At 38.6% G+C, this 23,314-nt stretch overlaps 1 protein-coding gene across 1 annotated transcript; it reads left to right on the plus strand.

Moving 5' to 3' along the window:
* Window positions 1-408: 408 nt before the first annotated feature.
* On the plus strand, window positions 409-23,301 carry LOC118426119 (LIM domain kinase 1-like). Its single transcript, XM_035835377.1, is given in 17 exon segments — window positions 409-586; window positions 705-798; window positions 7,238-7,373; window positions 9,626-9,735; window positions 10,192-10,521; window positions 10,998-11,091; window positions 11,777-11,997; window positions 12,610-12,781; window positions 13,110-13,196; window positions 13,948-14,079; window positions 14,446-14,629; window positions 15,453-15,463; window positions 16,026-16,262; window positions 18,050-18,204; window positions 18,851-19,036; window positions 22,116-22,138; window positions 22,547-23,301. Coding segments are annotated over 17 exon segments (2,322 nt in total). The 5' UTR covers window positions 409-573; the 3' UTR covers window positions 22,684-23,301.
* The last annotated feature ends 13 nt before the right edge of the window (window positions 23,302-23,314 follow it).

The following is a 23,314-nucleotide window of genomic DNA, read 5'->3' on the forward strand; positions in this document are numbered from 1 at the left end:
TCCACACGTCTTAATAGTGCTGTTTGTCAAAGTTTAAGGTGGGGTTTATACTTCTTTTATTTGTTTTTAACTGAGCCGCCAGATTTCACAAGTTGTAGAATGCTAATTTTTTTGGAAGAGCTAGCCTGGGTAGTGGGTACCATCCAATTTCTAACGGAGCTCCTTACACTCGCTAGTCGCTACCCTAAGCGAGTGGAAGGAGCCCAGGCAGAAATCGGATGGTACCCAGGCTAGGCGAAGCTTCAGTGCATTGACAAATCCGCCAAGAAATTCTCAAGATCAATTGAGGGTTAGCTGAGGTCACTTCTTTTCATTGCAGCCGCTACTTTGCTGTATCACGACAAAGTTGTTATGTCGAGCTCCTGATCCAAGAGCGCGTCACGTAGGGTCAAAGATCACTTCAAACAATGCATTGTTGTTGAAGTCGATAACAGGTTGGATGAATCTAACGCGATCGACCAATCAAACGCGGGCGTGGCATCACGCATGCTCGGGATTTAATTGGGCCGAGGGAATGTTTGTGAAACGCTCAGTACAGTCAGACTGGTTCTGCAGTAGGGCAGCTGGCAAAACATGTGCGAGCAAGGTACCGTACGATTCTAGCTCTTTCTTACCATGTTCCTAAGATCTTTTGGTTTGTGTTGCTCTGGAATTTTAATCGTAGGAGTTGACAAAATGTTTTAATTGTGTTTTTCCTCCCACAGGTCCCCTACTCTGCTGTGCGGGCTGCCGATATCCCATCGTCAACGAACCGATTCTAGAGGCTCTCAACGGCGAGTGGCATGCCAGCTGTTTCAGGCAAGAACAACCCTCCGTTTGTTTTTCACGAATTGGTAACGAGTAAATTGACGCTGACACGCCGAGGCCTAGAGAGGTCTGGCTAAATTAGATCTAGCGGTTTGTGTGTACGCGAGAGCGCTGGCGAGAGGGAGGGAGGGGACGTGATCATGATGATAAGTGTATGTTCCGATTTTCCCTTCCGGTTTTCGATATCAAATCGACAGCAGATGTTTTGATAAACATCGCGATTTTCTGAACGCATTTAACAATAACATTTCTTCTTTGAAAATAAAGAAGAAGGATTGAATGCCTACATAGTCAGTGCAAACATAGCAAACAGATAGATTACGTTGTTATTTTTCGATGAAATCTTGACTGCTATTTTCTGGCACGTGTCCAAAATGATGGTCAGGTGGATTGAATTGTTGTGCAGGGCAACGGACGCACGCATCTTTAACTCATGGTCCATTCATTATTAAAAGAAATGTGAAGAAATCTAAGATATTCAACACTGCGTGGGAAAAATATGCACGCCGAAATGTGATCTATTGTATCTTCGAGTTGGTATACATGCCGACATATGAGAGGCGTGGGCAACCCGGAAGTGAAATGTCAACAAGGGTCCCGCCAGATGACATCACTCCGTTCTCGCTGATGTCACTTTCTAAATATTGACTCGGGCTTCTGTATATTTAGCTTGGATTTAGAGAACGTAGCAACATTGTGTAGGAATTCCGTTACAAGCTGTATTGGGCCTCCAGACAAAGGAGACGGTATAACAATACTGGACAGTAGAGAGTTTAAATGTTAATTTAAGTCTTCAGATATTTTTGATGAAGGGAAATTCAGTCACTTCCACTCTTATAACTTGCCACTCTCATTTAAGTCCATTCTATAAGAAGATGTCAATTACAGGTATATTGGAAAATTGCAGAGATTTGTTCAAAATTCAGTCCATTGTTGGTAACAAATTCCCAAACTACAGTTACAGTAATATTTGCTATTCTAAGTGGTAACTTCCAACAACAGAATGTCATGTATTCAAGTCCAATATGAAATTTAGAATTCCTTGGGAGATACAACAAGTAGTTTGGAAATGAAGAAAGGCAGATTTTTTACTACTGATCTCAGTGACTCTTGCCACCACTTTACCAGTAGATTTTGCAAAATGCAGAACAAATCCATTTTGCAGTAGACCGGACACGAAATATCTCTTTCATCATCAATATTTTAAAACATGTTGGGTCATAAGATTATGTTTCCAACAGGGGTGGTGATAAAGAAATTTTTTTATTAAACACATTAACATTTATCCCTGTAAATCATGTATTGATTCAGCAATAAGGCCAGCAAATGCTGCCCAATTCTGTGAAATAATATAAACGTTTATACCAAGGATTAGATCTTTTCATTTTTAGACATTAAAAAACTCCCCACTGAAACTACAAAAATGAGATGATCTGTCCTTCTAAAATAAACTGGCTATGGCGTGTACCAGCCATAGTGTAATGCATTATGCAGAGATAATATTTTATTGTGTTATAAGAAAACAGTAGAAGTGAAGACATGATTCTCGCTCGCTGTCGAAGGGCGTCTCCTTCAGCAAGATACAGGTACTTCTAGTACTATCTATAGATTTATGAGGCCATATGATTTGTTTCATGTGCTTGTGATTTAATGCGAAAGCAGTCTTCGTAGGTTTTTGCCCAGACGTCATCACATTTTCGATTTCGCACGAGGACTGAAAAACGTTGAGCCATACTGTAGAGACCCAAATGAAATGTTTTTATGCAAAACAACCGGTGATCTTAAGCAGAAACAAAACTGAGCCTAGAATTTTATCTGAAAACCACTGTCACAGACTTATTATCTTGAATCACAGAATTGCCAGTGTAGAAACATTCAGCTTAACTAATTTGGCTATGTTAAACTTAAAGATTTAGATAATTCAATATTTAGATCCCCCCACCCCCACCCCAAAAAAAAAAAACTTCAATGTTGATTTATCTACAAGAAGAGCAACTGTAGCTAATGTAGCACTGCAAATGCAAATGCAGAACCATTGCAAATGGTTAAACCCATTTGTGACTGGCCATTTTAGAGGGTCATGGCCTCCAAAGGGTAGTTTATAGGTTACGCCACTCAGGAAGTACAGCTAGGGTTTTATCTTTTAACGTCCATTCCATTTTCTTGCTTGATGTAGAAATAGATCTTTAGAAAATTGTTCAAGGCAACAAAAATGCATATAGTATACTTAATAATTATAACGTTAGTTCACCTATATCCGAAGTATTCTAAGCAATGGGGTATTGAGGGTTATCACGTCAACTGACAGCGGTTTCAAACTTCTGCATTTTTTAAATTTTGCCAGAAACCAGCGTTCGTCAACTTGATATCCATCCCCTGAAATATCCTGTAAACAAAGCCCTAAAAACAAAGGATATAGGTCGTCCCGCGGATAAAGGTGAACTAGTGTTAGTGATGATAAATCAGCAATACTACAAGTAGAAGTAGGGATAAGGATGAATTATTAGTGCTTCACCAACTCGGCCCAGTCAACTCAGTCTAACACCCTGGTCATTACTAGTACTGGGCCAGGCTTAGGGTTAGGTTTGTGGTTGGGGTCAGGCAGCTATAGTATAAGGACTGCGTTTTGGTTAAGGCTGAGTTGGACTGATTAGCCATGGGCAGAGTTGGTATATAGGGTTTTATTATGTTTCTCGGTGAGTTCGCAACATTTTACTATTTGTTGAGATGTATGCCAGCTACATGGTATGGTAGCTACCGTTTAAACATCCCCATCTGTATCAGCAAGGGCAGTGCTGTCTCATTTATAATAATAATGGTTTATTGGGTCCATTAAAAGTACAGATTCGCAGGACTCAGAAATTGGCCCTGAATTGCTCATGTACTAACATAGATAGATGTAACATGGACAACATAACGAGGACAATTAAAATCGTTTACAGAAATCAAACGTATTAAAATATATACAGATTTATATACAGATTCGGTTGACCGGTAAAATCGACAGATAAGTTAAAAACGGCACAGTTCATGAGTTCAGTAGTCGGACGATGTGCGGAATGGTACTGCTCTTATACCTCTCCGTCCTGGCATGGATAGTGTTCAGTTTGTTGTGAGATCTGGTACACCGTCCACTGGTCTCACCTCGGGTTGGTGGGAGCCATTGTCGGAATGTTGTTGATTGCAACAAGGTGGAGCCGAACTTCTTAGTAAGCTGTTCCCGTCGTTGCTGGAGTGTGGGTAGTCCTAGTAGGTCACATGCTTCCGAGTACTTTGAGTAGCTTGTACCGAGGATAACTCGACAGGCGCGACGCTGAATGCTCTCTATCTGGGCTGTTTGGGTCGACGTAAGGCCAGGACTCCAGACGGGGCAGGCATACTCACACAGCGGACGCACGTATGTTATGTAGACAGTGACCAGGTCAGGTACGGGAAGCTTGAATCTTTTGAGATGGCGTAGGAGGAAGAGTCGTCATTTGTCTTTGGCACATGATAATATATTGATTATTGACTCTTCCATCTAGAAGAGTTTGGTCGTAAATATGAGACATAACGGCCTGTACAATCGCTTAGCGAACAGATGGCTAAAGATAACAGTAGCTGTAAAATTCCAAAATGACCCTTTAAAGCTTCTAAGGAAGAGTGCTGATTATTGATTTATTTTTGCAGGGACTTAAGATCGCGATAGAAGGAGGTTTTTGTCTTAAGTGCTTGGTTGAAACAATTCCATAGTACTGTAGTAATTCATGGAAAACACATACCAGTAATTGCAGTGTTATGAATTTGTGGAAAATTTCAAGGTTCACAAAAAAAAAATGTCTTAAAAATTCCTTTTTGAGCAATTTGACAGTAACTGTTGTTATGATAATTACTAATAAATTAGCAACTTAAAATAAAGTAGTTTTTTTATCAAAACTTGCCTTTAGACACGGCTTGGGAAAAAAAAACTAAAAATGCAAGACTTAGTACTAGTAGGCAATGAAGGCTTGGAAAAACAGCTTGACAGCGACAACAGGTATCCTAAGTTTGAACCCTGGGCACGGCACCAGTGAACAGTTTCTGCCCTCGGGTTGATTTCTTGCCGAGCATCGGGTATTCAGAGCCAGACAAATTACAGAAGTGGAGTCACACGTACAGTATAAATCTGTCTGTGTGAGCAAATTGCAATCAACCTTTCCTTGTCAGCCAGGGAGATAACACCGCCTTCAGAATTTTGATTAGGAAGTCTAAATTAGCATGATAGCATTTTCCGGAGATTGTTTTTGAAGGACAGAGACGGACATCTATCGTCAGTATCATGACTTTGTTAATCTTGATCAAATTGGGACTAACGTTACACGTAATGCATTTTTAAGACATATGCCAACACTTTATATTATATTTCCTAATGAAATCTTCATATTCTAGATAAAGTTAACTTAATCCTTGTCTCATATCCTTTACCCAGGGAGACAATGTTTTGGAGGCAAATTTGATAATTTCAATACTCATAATGACATTCAAGCTGAATGACCTAATGACCAAATGAAATAAAAAGCAAGATATAAAGAATAGAATATTTATCCAACGAGAAAAAATGCAAGCTATCTTAAGTACACATGTAATATATTGCTGAATATTTCTTGACCCTATGTCACATTTGGTTGTGTTTTCTCAAAAGGCTTATAGTTGATAAGGACAATTTTAGTGTAACACCTGTCAGCGATATGCCTTATAATTATATAACGTCAGCCACAATTTACAAATAAGTTGATGCATACTAGTAATTGTCAAAGTAAACAGCAATTTAGAATACATTGGTGCCCCATTAGATAATAATGGTATTGCACTTTTATGCTATAATTTCAATTTTTGAAAATATTGCAGTTTGGAGATCACCGTCTGTCGACTTGATCCAAATACCTTGTTTTTAAAATATAAAAACAATGGATCAGGGCTGTCTCCAGCTTTCAATTTCTTTCTGTCCCACAAGTGTGGGGGCTCCTGTGTTGTTGATTTTCGTTGTTAAATCTGCCCTTTTATCCTTACGAAAATACAATTCTATCAAATTTATTCATGATGAAATTCAGATTTTTTGGACGGAAGGAGTGAAATTTTTGTCCATCCCAGCAAGCAAATTTCCGTCCCACAACTGAGTAACGGGTCTTGGAGACAGTCCTACAATGGATATATATGTCTAGGTTACTCAGTTGCTACATGTGACCTAGTGTTACCTTTACCTATAAAAAGTAAGAATGTTGCTTGAATTACGAGGGAGAAAGCCCCGCAAAAAATGGATATACATGTAGGTTATTCTGTGCCCATATATGTGACCTAGTGTTACCTTTACCTATAGAATGTTGTTTGAATGGTAAGAATTGTGACGGAGAAAGCAATTGATGCAAAGTGGTCTCTATAGCCACTCTGACCCCACGGTCTCGCTATAACGTCATTCTTATTGATCTGCGCCGTTGGCTCCTTGACAAAATGTCAATTTCTGGTGCAAGTTGCACTATCAATCTCCTGTACAAATTGGTTAATTGACAGGATGTGTTGTCAAGGGAACCGGCAATACAAAAATGTGATCTTCCGGAGCATAATTTGAAACATACGAGTAAGCATGTTATCAATCATTGGGAGATGAATTAATCATGGTCATACATCATATTTATAATTTATCTACAGTATTTTTTTCATTCAGTTACATTACCCACATTCAACAAACACTTATGCTAAAAGTACTTTGGAAATGTACCAGCTAATATCCTATATCTTCCCTAGGATCAAAACTACGCAAAAAACTGCCAACATGGCATTCGTACTACATTCATATGTTATGATGTATAATACACTTCATCATTATTCTGAGAAAATGTTACGATGATGATATCAGATACATTGTACTTGTTGATAGAAACTATGGGAAGCTCAAACCATGTTTTATACACTGTGACGGTGAGTCAAACTTGGTTGGGCAACCACCTGGTCAAGGCAACTATCTCTACTAACATTAGTGACATTTAATTAAAAACAGCACCATTCTTTTAATTTTTACATAATATTATACATAATTAATCACACCCTGTACTCAGCAACCACCTGTTCTTCAATTTTTCTCTGTCCCTTAAGTGATATCCAGGTTTGACTGCATTATGATGTATACACATCATTGATACTCTAAGACAATAACAGAATGATAACGCTAGTTCACCTTTATCCGTAACCTATATCCGTTGTTTTAAAACCAGGGGGTGTTTAGGGATACCAAGTGCATGGACAGTGGTTTGAAAGTGCAATATTTTTAAAATACAGCTTGTTTACCAATTTAAAACCACCGTCCGTCACATTGACATCCCAAAATACCCATTTTTTTAAAACAACGGATAAAGTTTACCCCGCGGATAAAGGTTAACTAGCGTTAACATTATATCTATATTGATGTTTATTCCAGGTGCTCGGTGTGTAACCTGATTCTGACGACCTGGTACTTTGAGAAGGATGGGTACCTGTACTGTAGGAGGGACTACTGGGCCAGGTTTGGCCAGGCGTGCCATGGCTGTGCACAGGTCATCACCGGGCCCATTATGGTACGTGACAAATGGTAGCCATCTTGGTCACAGGTGGCCATCTTGGTTTTGCCTACCTGCATACCTAGTCCCTTGACCTCCAGGTCGTTTAATAAGGGGACAAGGTAGCTTAGTTTTATGGTTACACTAGTTTTTATCAGTATAGGCAATATAGTAATTTGAATCACAGTTTGGTACATTTGTGCAGGATTCTAGTCAGGAATTTTCTTTTAATTCAAGAAAGATTAGAGACCAACAAAGGGACCAGGTGTGGAAGGGGGTCTTCACGGGTCCTTTCACGGTGAGAAGATTTTGAAAATGTAAGGTAAAATTAGAAAGTTGGTTTTCTAAGGACGAGTGCCCATGCGAGGAGAGGGTGTCTTAATTCCTTTTTAGACCTCATGTAATTAGGAGTTATTTTTTATGTCAGTTTGGATGGTCATACCATTTTTTACATTGATCTGACATTATAACAGAAGTGAATGCCTAGCATAGAACCATTACACTAGTTGAAAGTAAGCGTAATGGTCCTCAATTTAGCATGGTTGCCAGAAGTAAATAGCGTGATGGCTCGTTATGCTAAGATGCACAAGCTGTGGAGAACAGAATGCCCTGTAGCCTGGTATGATTGAAAAACAATTTGTAAGACCTGTTGTCACATGAAAAATGTGGACAGTCAGGTTTTTATTCATTTTCCAGTTTGGCTGACATATGGGTATATACAGAGAGGTCTTCCCAATCTGTCAATGACTTAGTATTAGTATTACAAACGACTGATCACCGAATGCCGATAGAAATCTTAAATTAGAAATCTCAGTGTTTGCCAGTCAGAAACTATATGCTATACTGGTGCAAGCAATTGGCCATCATCTAACTGAAAATAGAAGTCAATCAGCCTTGTCCCATTTTTGAGAGATGCAACTTGAAGTTAAATGGAGCCCATCGTTATTCAACCTTCCACTTTTGCTGTAGTTAGAGGACATGGATTTGGAAATGCAATCTGTTTGTGACGTCTGCATCAATTGTTGTGTAAACGGCTAAGTGGGAAAATCCTGGTCCCTCTCACATGTAGTGTTATTATGGGTTGACGGCCCATTAAAGAAAGCGCCTAGTATTTCCACACTGGTACCAGGTATCATGTTGTCTAGAAGTGTCAGGTAGATTCATATATAGGACAGTCTTTCGTTTGGAGCAATTGTTTTGTGAAATACCAGAATTCAGACAACTTCCTTCCTTTACCTAACACCTTATGTTCCTTGCAATTCATGCTGTCATTAAGTTGCTTAACGGGAACACTGTTTTGTAACAGACCATTGTACAACACCTTAATACAAGAATGTTTTCCTCAACACAAAGGAATGCAGTGGGTGTAGTGTGCGAGCCAATATTAACGTAAAATATCATGTAACAAGGAAATTGAGACAGCAACTCATTTACGTGATATCATCTTCTATTCATTTGAAGGATTAAATTTCCTACTCTGCCTGTTATTTGATTGTTATCACTAATTAATTGAGTAATTCTAATTGGAGGGTGCACTCAGATTAAACACACTGTAACAATTGAAGGGCTGTGACTCTTAGGTTTTCAGTTTGTGGTATGTGGTGTGGGGTGTATTTCCAGGGTAAGAGTACAGTGTATTGTTCGAGTGTTTACTGAAAAGGCATGGGAAACCTAACCAAGGTTTTCCTGTATTGACATAGCAGCCTATTTTCTCCCCTTGATTCTGTAAAGTCACTGATGCAAAAACTATATAGCAAAATACTTACAGAAAATTGCGGGAATACATGGGAGTAAGCATCTGTTGTGTAATAAAAGATTTGTTGAAAAAAACTTGTAATTTTTAAATTTTGATAGCAATTTTATAGCAATTTAGATGTTTACAGGATAGTTTGTTGTACTGGTTTGCAAAGTCACTGATGCAAAAACTATCTAGTAAATTCTTATAGGAATTTGCAGAAGTGCATAGGAGTAAGAATGATTTAGATTGCAATGATTATTCATTATCGAGATGGTGACAAGGCTAGTTTGTTATACTGATATGCAGTGTCAGAAGAATCAAAGTAATATGAGATTGCAAAACTTTGTCCTTTCAAAGATATATGTTGTCATGCAACAGGTAACACTCTTAATGTACTGTCATCAAAAGGATATTGTTATGAGTGTGAAGAGTTCTTGTGGTGTTAGGTTGCAGTATGCCTTGCCCCATTCTACTCATTGCTAAGCAGAATCACTGTGTTATTACTAAACAGTATCTGTGTCTGTTATTCCAGGCCGCTGGTGAGCACAAGTACCACCCAGAGTGCTTCTTGTGCATGAACTGTAGCATCTACATCGGTGATGGCGACACGTACGCACTGGTGGAGAGATCCAAGTTGTACTGGTAAGTTGGAGTTTGAAATAATCTTGTCACCGTGAGATAGCTTATGATAGATCCATCCCATAGCCTTCCCCACCTTCAAAACATAGAAATACAACATGAGAAAAAATTCAAACATTTGCCTAACATGCCAAACAAACAACTGTACTGCTCTGTTTGTTCTGGGTAATATTCAGATACATTCAGCCAACCCAGCTCTGTCCTGCCACTTGCTACATTATGTAATCAAACACCACAAGGTGTCTGTTACTTAATCAGTTGCCTAGGTGACAGCCCTCTAGTCCTGGTCATTGACTTTATTTGTTTGAGGAGGAAAACCAAGAAGTAGGAATGAAAAAAAAAACAATATGTTTCCCTTTTGTGAAGGAAAATGTTATGAAAAACAGAGAGCGTGATTTTCCAACAGAACAAATTTTGCTTGGGTTTTGTATTGTACTTCATGTGTGATCCCCTTTACAGCGGGCCCTGCTACAGACATCTCATCATCACACCGACCAATCACCAGAAGTCTCCAACTAATCACATCCCTCACACGGTGTCACTCGTGGAGGGTAATTTTCCCAGAGAACAAATTTTGCTTGGATATTGTATGGTACTTCATGTGTGATCCCCTTGCAGCGGGCCCTGCTATAGACATCTCATCATCACACCGACCAATCAACAGAAGTCTCCAACTAATCACATCCCCCACACGGTCTCACTCGTGGAGGTCCAGCCCACTCCAGACGGCAGCAAGAGATTCTCCTACGAGAAAACAGAAGGTCGAAGGAAGAGCCTTCGTGTGAAGGAGTACGTACTGTACATGCCATTAAGTTTGCCATAATTTAATTCTGCGGTCACATTATATGAAAATATAGTGTTCATGGTGTTCTTTAGTTCACAGTCAATAGCACTTTAGTTACATACAGTATTGTAGTTGAAACACCAGTTTTACGTTTGCATTTGAAACAAAAAATCACCAACTTGAAAGCAAAATTACAGTAACTGTTGACTGCTAATTTCTGCTTCTGACAAAGACAGCAGAAAAGTTTAAGTATAGAGTGAGCTGCATAATGTAAGAGTAGATGCATGTGGCATGATCATATTGAAGAAATTCATATTTAGCACAGTAAGAAAATGGTTGTCATGCTCTATATGGTAAAATCGATCCGATTGTTGGCTCAACCTTAAAGGCTTTAGTACACTTAGTCATTTTGGTACCAGTTCTCTATTGGTTGTGGAGTAAGGAAGGTTAATATGTCCATTATCTATTGGCTCTCTTGCAGGGTAGACCCCCTGAGCCCTGATCTTCATCTCCAGCCAGGGGATCGCATTCTGGAAGTCAACGGTACACCCATCAAGTCTGCCACATGGGACGAGGTATGGAATTCGGATTTTTGGGAATGAATGTATGTGTTAGAAATAACAAATCTTCAAATATATGCCTGGGTAGAGATAGCAATCCGGCAGATTTGTCGATCATACCAGTAGAGATTGCAACCTCAACATGAACAGATTGTGATCATGATGCTAGCCAGACTAAGGAATGTGAGAGCTAAGGGTGAATGAATAAAAAATGAAGGAATGAATGAATGATTTATTGACAAGGAAGAACATTGCAGCTTCCGGGTCACCCGGTGGTCTCCCATTTGTAAAGAAGTCAATCCAAGAGTGACATGAATAAATTGTACAGATTGAAAAAGCATCATGATGGTCCTGTATCCTCTACAAATTTCTAAAGCCTAAAAGTTTCTTTAATTTTCCTGTGAAATATGTTTTTTTTATAAATGAAATTGATGCGCTGGATAGATACTAGAGCATTATGCACTGGAAAGATATAAAAGTGCGAGCTTCAGGAACTTTGTCATTTAGCCTCTAGCCACTGAAGAAGTTGTACGCAACAAAACCGGTTTGGCAGGCTGAATAAAGGTTCAGAAACTTGAACTATGTGGCTCCAGATGTCTTACTGAAGGATGACTGTAGTGCGATAGATGTTGGTTATCTGAGGAATGAGTCCACTCTACTATATGATGATTTTTATAAATTGTTGTTGTTTTCTATGCAGGTTGAGAGCATTATCCAACAGACTTCCCAGCCGCTACAGCTTACAGTGGAACACGATCCTCACTACCGAGAGCAGGATGGCTCGTCCGAGGGATACTGTTCGGCGCCCACCTCCCCCTTACAGAGAACCAAACTCACCAAGTCGTACAGCGAGAGCCAGTGTTCCAGTCCGGAGGTGGAGGGGAAGAAAAGACGGTCGCTAGAGAGAACAATGTCAATGCCGTGAGTACTGTCCCTGTTGTATCTGTATCTGTATAGCTGGTATACTTAGTCAGTAACTGACCTTTGGCATAACACACCAGCATCAGTATCTGTACAGCTGGTATAACCAACCATTAATGTAACACACCAGCTTTGTAGGCGAGTGTCATGGCAGCAGCGGGTTTTATTGTACTGAATGGCCTGTCACACACAACCTTCGTATATCTAACATTAGCAGCAAGCATTGTTTGAATCTTAAGCTATCTAAATAACGTTAGTGAGGAGGCTCCTATATATACTGTACTTGGTGGCAACAAGTTCCTGTTTATACTATATATTGTGAAATATCCTTGATCCATGGAGCCTAATGTGATCTTGTTTTGTTTGTGTTGATAAAAGGGAGGATGAAAATTCATTCATGTTGGTTAGCTACAAGGCAACTACATGTACTGTCAATCTTGAATTTAATGTTTTATTATACACTTGGAATATGCATAACAATATATTACCACTGTGCTATAGAATAGTTTCAACTGCAATCTTGCAACATCACAAAAACTTTGCCTTCTGAAAAATCAATGTCTCACCCAAATTGATGAATTTACAGTTATTGTATTTATATGTTCTACACAGTGGCTCTCCAGAGATAAACTACCGAGGCAGCAGGACCCTGTCTCCAATGAGAAGAGAGCTGAACAGATCAGAGTCATTCAAACCGCACAAAACCAACACCAGAATTTTCCGTCCTTGTGACTTGGTGCATGGGGAGGTGCTTGGCAAGGGCTTCTTTGGACAAGCTATCAAGGTACATATCGTTAAATTGATATATAAACTTTTGAAATCTTAGTAAAAATGTGAATATTTAAAAAGCATGTATTATGCGTTGTCAACATAACATCAACTCTCATAATTCCACCAGATGCCAAACCATTGCCACATAAAAAATTGCTTAGAAGCCTTCTCAAGATTGTCTTGAACACCTAAATATCTGGAGTGTACTTACCTCTCTTGGTACGTGTCATGTGGCAGTATCGTGGCATCTGGTAGAATTATGATGTTATATTCTACCTTTCAAACTTGTGTACAAAATTTTGTCCTTCATCTCAAGGTCACAATCCTGTTTTCCTTTCAAGGTCACACACAGGGAGACTGGGGAGGTCATGGTCATGAAGGAACTGGTCAAGTTTGATGAAGAGGCTCAGAAAAACTTTCTTAAGGAGGTAAGTGATTGTTGCCTATCAAACTTTCAAAGATAACTGAGGCATTATTCTTCCGATGTTGGCACAGTGACATGTAGAACTAATGTTGCAAATGAAAATTACATGAAACATCCATGAAATAGACAGAAGCAGACAGTGTCACAGACCTGTCCTTGGTGCTGAATAACAACTTGTAAGACACATTGCAGCATTGGAAACTTAATGAAGAGTAGCAATTGGTAATTGTAGCAGCAGAGAGTTACAGTCAGCAACAGAGAATGGCTCTGCTTATGCAGAGTACTTTCCAATGTTGCAAATGAGGTTAATGTTACATGTAATGTACATGTAATAGACAGAAGCAGGGAGTGTCGCAGGCCTGTCCTTGGTGCTAAATAAGTACCAGAAACAGGTTAACAGGCTAGGTGGACTGCATAGACACGTTCTAGCACCAGAAAATTCATGACGCATAACAGTTAGTACAAGGGAACATCAGGCAGTTACCGTTAGTAAGAGATAATGCCTATGCATTATGAATACCTGGACTTACAATTAGCTTTATTAGCTCAAAATTGCTACGATACCTTTGTCTTTTTCTCCAGCATATTGTGTCTAATGATATCTCTTGTGTCATAGTCCTACAAGACTTGTTAAAATGCCTACAACTACTACTGTGTCTAATGATGTATGTTCAAATGCAGGATCATTAATCCTGCAGTTTGATTGCTTTTTGATTATTGTTTTCTGACTTTTGTTTTTATATCTGTCATTTCAGGTTAAAGTGATGAGGTGTCTTCACCATCCCAATGTTCTCAGATTTATTGGGGTTTTATATAAAGGAAAGAAACTCAACCTTGTCACGGAGTACATCGATGGAGGAACTCTGAAAGATAAACTTAAAGACATGGTGAGAAAAATACAATTGCTTGCATTTTGTTACTGTGGCTTATTGTGTTGGTTCTTCCCGGTGTGAGTGGATCGAAATCATTCCAGTTTAGATGGGGAAGAGAATTTCTCAAGAAGTTTGTAACATCTGCTTCTCTTATTTGGTCAGTTAGTACTCACTCTAAGTGAACATTTGAGCAGGTCTAGATCTCAACCATGTCATTTCTGACTTAGGGAGAAGTTTCAGTCTAATATTGAGAGGGCGTCTATAACAATGTTTGTTTTTTTGATGTGGTGGTATTTTGGCACCTGGTGAAATTATGAGAGCTGAATCTAGCTGGATGAATATCATCTCTTTCAATAACTTTATCATGGAACTGTGTTCTAGGCTGAGCCTCTGCCTTGGATCCAGAGAGTAAGATATGCAAAAGACATTGCAACAGGGATGGTAAGTGCTGTAAATTTGCTCATTTTTGCAGGGACTCAGTTTTGCTGTATTTCAAGTTTGCGGTCAAAACAATTCTGTAGTTACAGTATGCATGTTTGCATGGTCATAAATTCCCCATTAAGAGGTTGACGTAAACCACAAAAACAAGAAATGAAGACCATAGCATGCACGTCCAGGTCAAAAGATATGGAAACATTCTGATGCAGTACCAAGGTCACAAATAGACCTTTGTCTTCCTAACACCTATCTAAATACCAAATATCATTGTAATCCATCCAGAGGTTATTGAGTTATGCTGACTACAAAAATCCGGAAACACAGACACACAGACAGACACACCCAAAACTACAATGTATTTCTGCATTTTTCGTGGAGATAATAAAAGTGCAGCAGAGTTTAAAAGTACTGTATTTGGCATTTGTAACTAACACGCTTACTATAACCAATCAATCTTCCGCTTCCGTTGGTTGATAGCTATTTCAGTATTTAGTGCCGGGATTTCCCACAGGCTCAATTAGACATAATGGTATACCCATTCATTTCCAGAGTGTCACTATGTATATATACACAAGTCATTCAACATTTGTCATAGATTGATATGAAAGATTTCTTGTACAGTGAAGTAAGTGAACACAATTACGCAAATGAACTGAGAATCAAATGCAGCATGATTAGAAAAGTGAAGTTTTGGTTACAAAACCAAAATTTACAAGTCTGTGGTAAATGACTGTTTTTGTTAGATACATGTACGTGTGCTCTTCGTTCGTACATCTTGTTGTTTGAATGTATCTAACTTTTCATAGCCAACATTGTGCAAATTTATTTCTCCTTTATGCATTGCATTATGATTGCATGTTGTCCAAATCTATAAGAAGAGTTTTGAACATGTTGCATCATTTGTTATTTGTACTGCCTGCATTACATGACTGAATTGTGTTATATTCAAGGTGTAAGAAGGGTTGGTCTAAAAGTTTCACATTTGAATCCCAAGAAGGCTTCATGAGAAAGACAATACACACATCCTATTTTGAACATGTGGAATGTAATGCTAGTTCACCTTATCCGTTCGGTAACTTATATCTGCTGTTATTAAAACAAGGTTTGCAGCGATATCAAGTCGACAAACGGTGGTTTCAAATTGCAATATTTTCAAAGCATTGTAATTTGAAACCACCATCCGTCGACTTGATATCCTTGAATACCCCGATTTCAAATTTTGTTCATTTTAAAAAGAAATGCACACAATACTAAATACAATAAGGCAACACACATGCCACAGATCCAATGCAAAAGTACAACACAATTGGCAAGGAAAACTATGAAATGGGACTTATGCCATGCTTACCTGTCATAATTTGTTTTTTTACAATGTAGGTACACACTAATACACAAACTGATATAATAAAGCTTCATACCAGTATAATAATTTCCTACTTTATCAAAGGTACTTATAGTGCTTTATTGTGTGTTATATTAAAGAGAAATACAAACTATTAGAGATTTTCTTGCATACTCTTTAGGATACCCAAGAAATTGTGGTGGCAGACTTTGGACTGTCCAGAGTAATTGTGGAAGAAAAGGAAGAATTAAGAGCTCCAAATCTCAAGGCGGAGAGAAGATTTAAGAAAGGGTCTCCCAAGAGGAAGAAGAGGTACACAGTGGTGGGGAACCCGTACTGGATGGCTCCGGAGATGCTCAGAGGAAAGAGTTACGATGAGAAAGTGGACCTGTTCTCATATGGAATTGTGCTCTGTGAGGTAAGGTCCAAAACAGTCACTTTTTAATGAGTTTGCTCAGCGTAAGGCCAACTGAAGAGTTCTGGCCATTGACTAAGTTGCTGGGAGATTTTTGAGGGAAAGGGGAAAGAGTTCCATGATTTGAAAATAGTTACATAAGGCGCCATCCATGTCTTATATAATAAGTACATGTAAGATTTATCTATCACGACATCTTTTGAAATAACAACAGAAACACTTACATAATATCTATATCAAGTAGTCAGGTTAATGTAATTTTTCTTATAAGGTAGTTGATTTGGTGCCAGGAAGTGACAGAGACTGTTATATAAATGTGTAACTCCATTAGACAGAACCTAGGCAGTGATGTAGACTGGTGCAGAGCTGTCTCCAGGACCTGTCCCAAAAGTTTTCTTGTTGGGACAAACAAAGATTTCACACCATGGATCCAAAAATCAATACTTGAATTGATAAACATGCAATTTTGTAAGCTTAGTTTAAAGTGACAGATTTAAACTAAAATGAACAAGATGAGCTCCCAAACGATGAGAGTGACAGAAAAAAATCCAAGCTGGAGACGTTCCTGATGAGACAGCACCAGCTGTGCGCGTGGGTGGGAGTGGTAATAAAATGAATAGAACGAATGTTCAGCTCATTCTTGCATATAAATCAGATGATCTAATTTCCTGTCTACACAGCAATGTAATTTCAAATGTTGTTTACAGGAAGTACAGTTTGATTTGTACATTCTGCGTGGAAACAGGCCACGGGTTGTTCCATTTGAGAGTTGGGGGTGTACAATGAAGTCTGTTTCTTTAAGACTACAAATTAAAGGCATCTAGACTTTCACTAGCTGCGTGGGAATTATAAAGAGATTGAGATGGATCCTAGCTACAAGACATGATTAAAAAGTGGATTTTTAGGCAAGTTCTTTTCATTTGTCACCCGATATCCCAAAATGGTCTTGCCCAAAATTCTTTTTGCCTTCAGTTTGTGGAATTCACAGCTGTTGGTAATCAGTATCTTTGTGGGCTTGGTCTACTAATTGTGTACATTTTGGAAGGTTTTCGTTGCAGAATAACAATAAGGGTCTGCATGGGGATGGGTGTGAGTCTGAGTCCTGCCAATGACTTACCCTAAATTCAGTAGGAGAGCCTGTGCAGTTTCATACTTATGCAAATTGTGGCCAGCTTGCTACAAATTGTAGGGAGAAATAAACTTTCTCTACAAACTATATAATGGCTAATGAAAAAAGGTTGCTTTCGCCAGAAAACTGGAATGCAGGCCCCCTAAGAACTCAGCAAAGTTGTAACTGGAATTGTTACTGTATCTTCTTCTGCTGAATCAGGCTTTGTTGTTCTGTGAGGAGAAAGTATGCTGTATACATTTTACTAGTGACTGAATATGTTGCTGAAACAGTTGATGATTTTACACGTATTTCCAAACAGACAATGTCTTTAAGAACTTGCAGCATTTCAGCACCAGGGACAGGGCTCAGTGGTCTGGAACGGGCTAGATGACAGTGAATTAATGGGAGAATTGGCAATGATAATAGTAATCAAGAGGACAGAAACCCTTCTTTGATTTGAAGGACATAAATGTGCTTCCTTAAAGATCATAGAATACTATAGGTAAGACATTAGAACTCTTTTTCTTCATGTTTTTTATGCACCCTTGCATTATATTTGGAGTCTGCAAATGATTTTTTCCATAAAACATACTTGCTGTGACCTTGTATTGCAGAGTTTGACCATCATATAACCAGACATGTGCACAGTTTGTTTCAAACTCCATGTTCCTGATTGCAGATAATCGGCAGAGTGAATGCGGACCCAGACTACCTCCCCAGAACAGACGACTTCGGGCTGAACGTGGAAGTGTTCCGGAGCAAGTTCTGCCAGGACTGCCCCTCCCCATTCTTTGAGGTCGCTGCCATGTGTTGTGAACTTGATCCAGAGAAAAGGTGATAATAGATTTCATTCAAGTATTCTCTTATTTTTTTGCAAGAAAGTTTAACTTTCTTTGTTTGTCACCTGCAGAAAGTGCTCAGATATCAATATAGTGCCACACCATGTTGTATTTCTCATACAAATGCTGACGTGACCAAAAAGAGGATTCTTAAACAAATACAGTGCTTTACAGTCCTGCATGTTTTCTATATTGCAGTTCTGATGAAAAGGTGTAAGAAGGGTGGCAAAGTGGTCTAAAAGTTTCAGGTTCGAATCTCAAGTAGGCTCCAATGTTGTGCCCATGGGAAAGACACTTCACACATATTTCCTCACTCATCTCATGTGAAACTGAATATTATCTAGCTTCGGTTAGGAATGTCCTCTCGGATCAAATATACTTGTACAGCTTGAAGACCCATGTTTTAACTCAGGCACACCTCAAGAACATTTAAAATCCCACCACACTTCTTGAAAATAATATAGGTCCATCCAGGTGTGAGTAGATCAAGCCTTGCAGTCTGGCTTTAATATACAGCTTGTACCTACTGTACAAAACTGTTGTGTTTATGCCTAAAGGTGGTTTCCAATTATGTAGCAAAAAAGAAGAAATGAAAACGATTGTTGACCTTTTTCACAAATTTCTTCCATGTGTGCTTTCAGACCGGACTTCTATCAGGTGGAAAACTGGTTTGAGTCGTTGTGCTTACATCTGGAGCACGGGATCCCGCTGTCATCAGAGATGAAGTGTATCCAGACGAGCAGCCAGGCCAGCTATGATCACGATCAGGGTGCTGTTTTCATGCCTAGCATCACAGTCATGTTTGATGATGATGTCATCAACCTATAGTTACTGAGATCGTGCTGTGGAAACATCTAAATAATCTCATGACAATAGCCTAATATGTTGCCCTAAGACTTTTATTGCATCAAACCTGTACAAGAGACCACCTCAATGTAAGGACCAAATGGCTAGATACAACGCAGGGCTCGAAATACTTTTTTCTGCATACCTGTACTGTTGCAGGTAACATTTAAAATTACCTGCACCTGACAAATTTTACCTGCACCACTCTGAATTTGGGAAGTATGGATCATACTAAAATTGTTCAGGAATCATTGGTATTTTTTTTTCTTTTATAGTTTGTAGGTGGTAACAGCCAATGCAGCTAATAACAATCCTACATCATGGGACATTTATGTATAAAATCCAGTACATAGACAAGTGCAGGTTAGGTGCAGGTAGACACCAGAAATACCTGCACAGCTCCAATTTTACCTGCACTAACGTGCATTTGCAGGTGGTATTTCGAGCCCTGCAATGTGACCACTTGTTGTTGGTCCCTTGGACAATTTTTCCCATTGACACAAGCATTAAGAACCCTGTCCACAGAGACTGGATTTTATTGGTCCCCTGAGTGGTCTTCTTGGGCAGATTTGACTGTAAAGTGAAGTCTTGCCTAAATCAACATCTATCAGATGAATTCAGGTATATATTCCTGAGCTAATTTATGTGCTGGCTACTAGTTAGTATTCAAGACTTATTCCATAGTCTCTAAATTATTGTTTGGCAGAATGGCCAGTCGTTTTAGGTTTCAAAAAGTGCAAGTTATACATGTAGATGTAAAAAGTAAAAGTGAGGCTGTTTTCTTGTTGCCCTTTTCCTTGAAGTTCTCTCTTTTAGGCAGCCATCTTTTCTTTCCTCAGTCAAACCAAGACTTTCTCTGTGTCTGTTAGACTAACTTAACTTACATGTTATCTAAGACTATCACAGCTTTGTAGAACAGCGCGGTTTTCATGTAATAGTGACCTTTAGAAGAACAGTCATATTTTATTTTCATCATATGGTGCTACAAGACCCCTGAGGGTATACCAAAGCTTATAATTGGTCTGGCCCCGGAAGACCTTCGACCAACCGAGTCAATTAAATGTGGAGAAAAATATCTTACGTAAGCAGTTAGTATTTATGTGTGAGCGAGAACGGCAGGTGTTCTATTAGGTGAATTCCATCCAAACCATCAAACTGTCAACTTAGGTTTACATTCAAAAATATTTAGCAATGCTTGTGGAAACACAGTGCTTATTTTGTTGAAATCAAAAGCTGCTACAATGTCTTAACTGAATTGACAGAAATCTGGTCGGTATGATAACTCACTGTAAAAAAAAAAAGAGACAATCTTAATCTTGCAGATGGTACTCAAATATTTCCCAGAAGCACTCTCATAATGTTATGAAATCATAATGTTCTTGACTCAGTTACATTTCACTGAAAGTCAGAAGGAGAAGAGTACTTGAAAAGCATGCTTTAACAGCTGCAGCTTTCACTAAAATGTTGGCTTCATGAGAATTTGGCTTCATTAATTTTACCTGTCTTCAAAACACTGAAAGTACTGCTTCATCTATTACAATGAGTACATGAGAGTTTTACGGCTAAATGCCATTATAGAGCTTGTCACTGAAGCTCAGCTGTTGGCAGTCTTAAAGTTCACTTGGCCAGGGTTCCTGGTTCCTATCAGTGGAAGCTGCACTGTCTTTTGGAAGGGACATAAATGGGATTCCTGTGCTCAAGAAGGTAACTTGAGCATGACGCAACAGCCTTATTGCAATAGATGGCTGTAATGATACAAGAAGGTAAATAGAATTTTGGTGTTAGCAGAGTTGGCAAAGAGCTGTGGCTAATTGGCCCACTGAGTCCAAACCTTTGACATACCGGTAGCACGCAAGACTGACTTAATATTAAGGGAGACGGAAGACGGATGGTGAGAGGTTAACTTGATGAACCGAATCAAGGTTGTTAAATTGTGTACTTACATTTGATTTGTCAAACTGAATGATTGACTCAATTGTGTTTGGCGCGTTGTACTTACATGATAAAAGCAATCAGGACTTGTTTCAGACAAGTTTGCCAACTTGAACAACTCCAATTTGAATTGCAGTTTGCTATAGGAAATGCACTACATTCAAATGAAAGTAAGCCTATGCTATTAGTTAGGATATTTTTTCCCATATTGACCACTCAAGATACCAGATGTTGGTTTGGGGCAAAATCAGATTTAAGTGTAAAACTGTTCATAGTAAGTGTTTTCAGTATTGTGTGAGTTTGCCAAAAGGACAAGTTTTTGAATACTTTAATTTCATTAGAGGATGTTCAAAGAACACTAACATTGGCTCATTTTCTCATTAAGTGTTACCTCATAGAACGCTTTGTTAACCTAACAGGACTTTGACAGTACTTCTCAATGTTTAATGCTATTCAGCCCTATACATGTATATATTAAGTATGTTGGTGCTTTATTATTTATTGTACAATGGTAGGTGATTTTGCTGTACATTTCCTTCATAGAAATGTATTTTTTGGAGTATCTTGAATAATGTGGAAGATTTTAGATCATTCCCTGCATATAGAACACGGTTTTTGTGTGAATTTGTCAGTATGATATTGATTCTGTATTGCCAGTGTGTTGTGAAGCTTACTTCACACACGTCAGTTGAACAGTATCCTGTACTTATATGAGGGGTGATCAAAAAGTTTGCAGCCTTATCCAGAAATAAAAAGGATAACTCAAATTTTGGGGCATTAGCATACATTGTGAAGTCCTTTATCAATATCCCCCCAAAAAGTTTGAATCATTGACCCAAATTGTGCTCAAACTTTCCTGTCAACATCCTTTTGCATGGGAGTTCTCGTGCCAAGAAATCTTCGAAGACATTGTCAAAATGTTTGATGAGGATAATCTTCATATTTCAAGTAAGACGTAAGTGGGTATCTGACAAGAGAAAGTTGACCACCACACCTAAAGTCGCAGCTCAATTGTTTTTCCTTCTCTCTCATCAAACGTCACTGGCATCTCATGCAAAGAAATAGTCATAATCATTATAATATGAATTTTGGTCGACATCAATCAAAGACTAATTTTGTACTTTATAGTTATGCCCCAGACTTTGAGTTGGGTACCTTACAATGTCATGTACTAGTACTTCTGGGTGAAGCCTCAAACTTAAACTTCACCCCTCTAATGTCTTGAGCTATTCATGAATTTGTGAATTCCTTGGTGGTGAGACCACCTTTGAGTGAGACCTGCTTTGTGCAATATACATAGCTTATAACGTTTGTAACATTTTGTCTAGATGGATTATCAAAGTGTGAACAAGATATAGCCAGAGCTTGCACAGTTGATATAAGAGACAAATCGCAACATCAACTTCTTTTTGGATACCCAAGACTGCTACATTAGACGATGCTGTATCAAGGCCTTCTGAAAAACGCTTAAAACTTAAGATTCATGTTTAGTCTTGGGGTACCCATAAAAATTAATCCACAAAGATCAAGAATTAATGAAAGAATGGATGATTGATGAGTATGTTTGGAAATTAAGCCAAAGCCTGAAAATGTAGAAAGCTTTTTAACAGACAGAATCAACAAAATTTCTTCCCTGAACCAGATGCAACTGTACAGAAAGTGCCTGGTGCTGGAGGCACCTACTTTTAGCATTTAGTTATAATTAAGAGCTATAAATGAAGAAAAAAATTCTCTTCTTCCGAATTGTATACAATAACCAGTAATTGACCATGCCTGGTAGACTCTTAAGCATGATTCAGGCTGACAAATTGGAACTTGAAATTACTAACAAAGGTTTAAGGGGTTCAGTGGACAATGAATAAGGTGTAACTGTTATCATGATGATTGTACTAGATACAAAATGTACTTCTTGTTATTAGTGACAATTGTGCCATTGTCCATTGCACTCTTCGGCTAGATCTTTTGATTGGAAAGCATAAGTATCAATTTGCAAACCAGCAAGGCTGGAAATGCTCGAAGCGAAGACAATTTCGTTAAAAATTTTGTATTTCAGGCTTGTACAATCATGAAAAAATGTGTGGAAAATGGAAAGGATTTATGAAAAATATCTGTGGAAAAAGTAATGCTACTTTTAAGCCATTCAGTACTAATAGTTTTGCCATGACTTTCTTGTGAACGTATTTATTTTTCTTGACAGTAAAATACTGTGAATGGAGCTTGAGCCTTTGTATAGAAGACAGTGTGCTTTGTCTTATGAAAGTATCTGTTCATTTGTTCCATGGCTGTAAGAATAAAAATGCTGATATGTTGCAAATAATAAGCAGTGA

The sequence above is a fragment of the Branchiostoma floridae genome, chromosome 11 (genome assembly GCF_000003815.2).
Source record: "Branchiostoma floridae strain S238N-H82 chromosome 11, Bfl_VNyyK, whole genome shotgun sequence".
NCBI lineage: Eukaryota > Metazoa > Chordata > Leptocardii > Amphioxiformes > Branchiostomatidae > Branchiostoma > Branchiostoma floridae.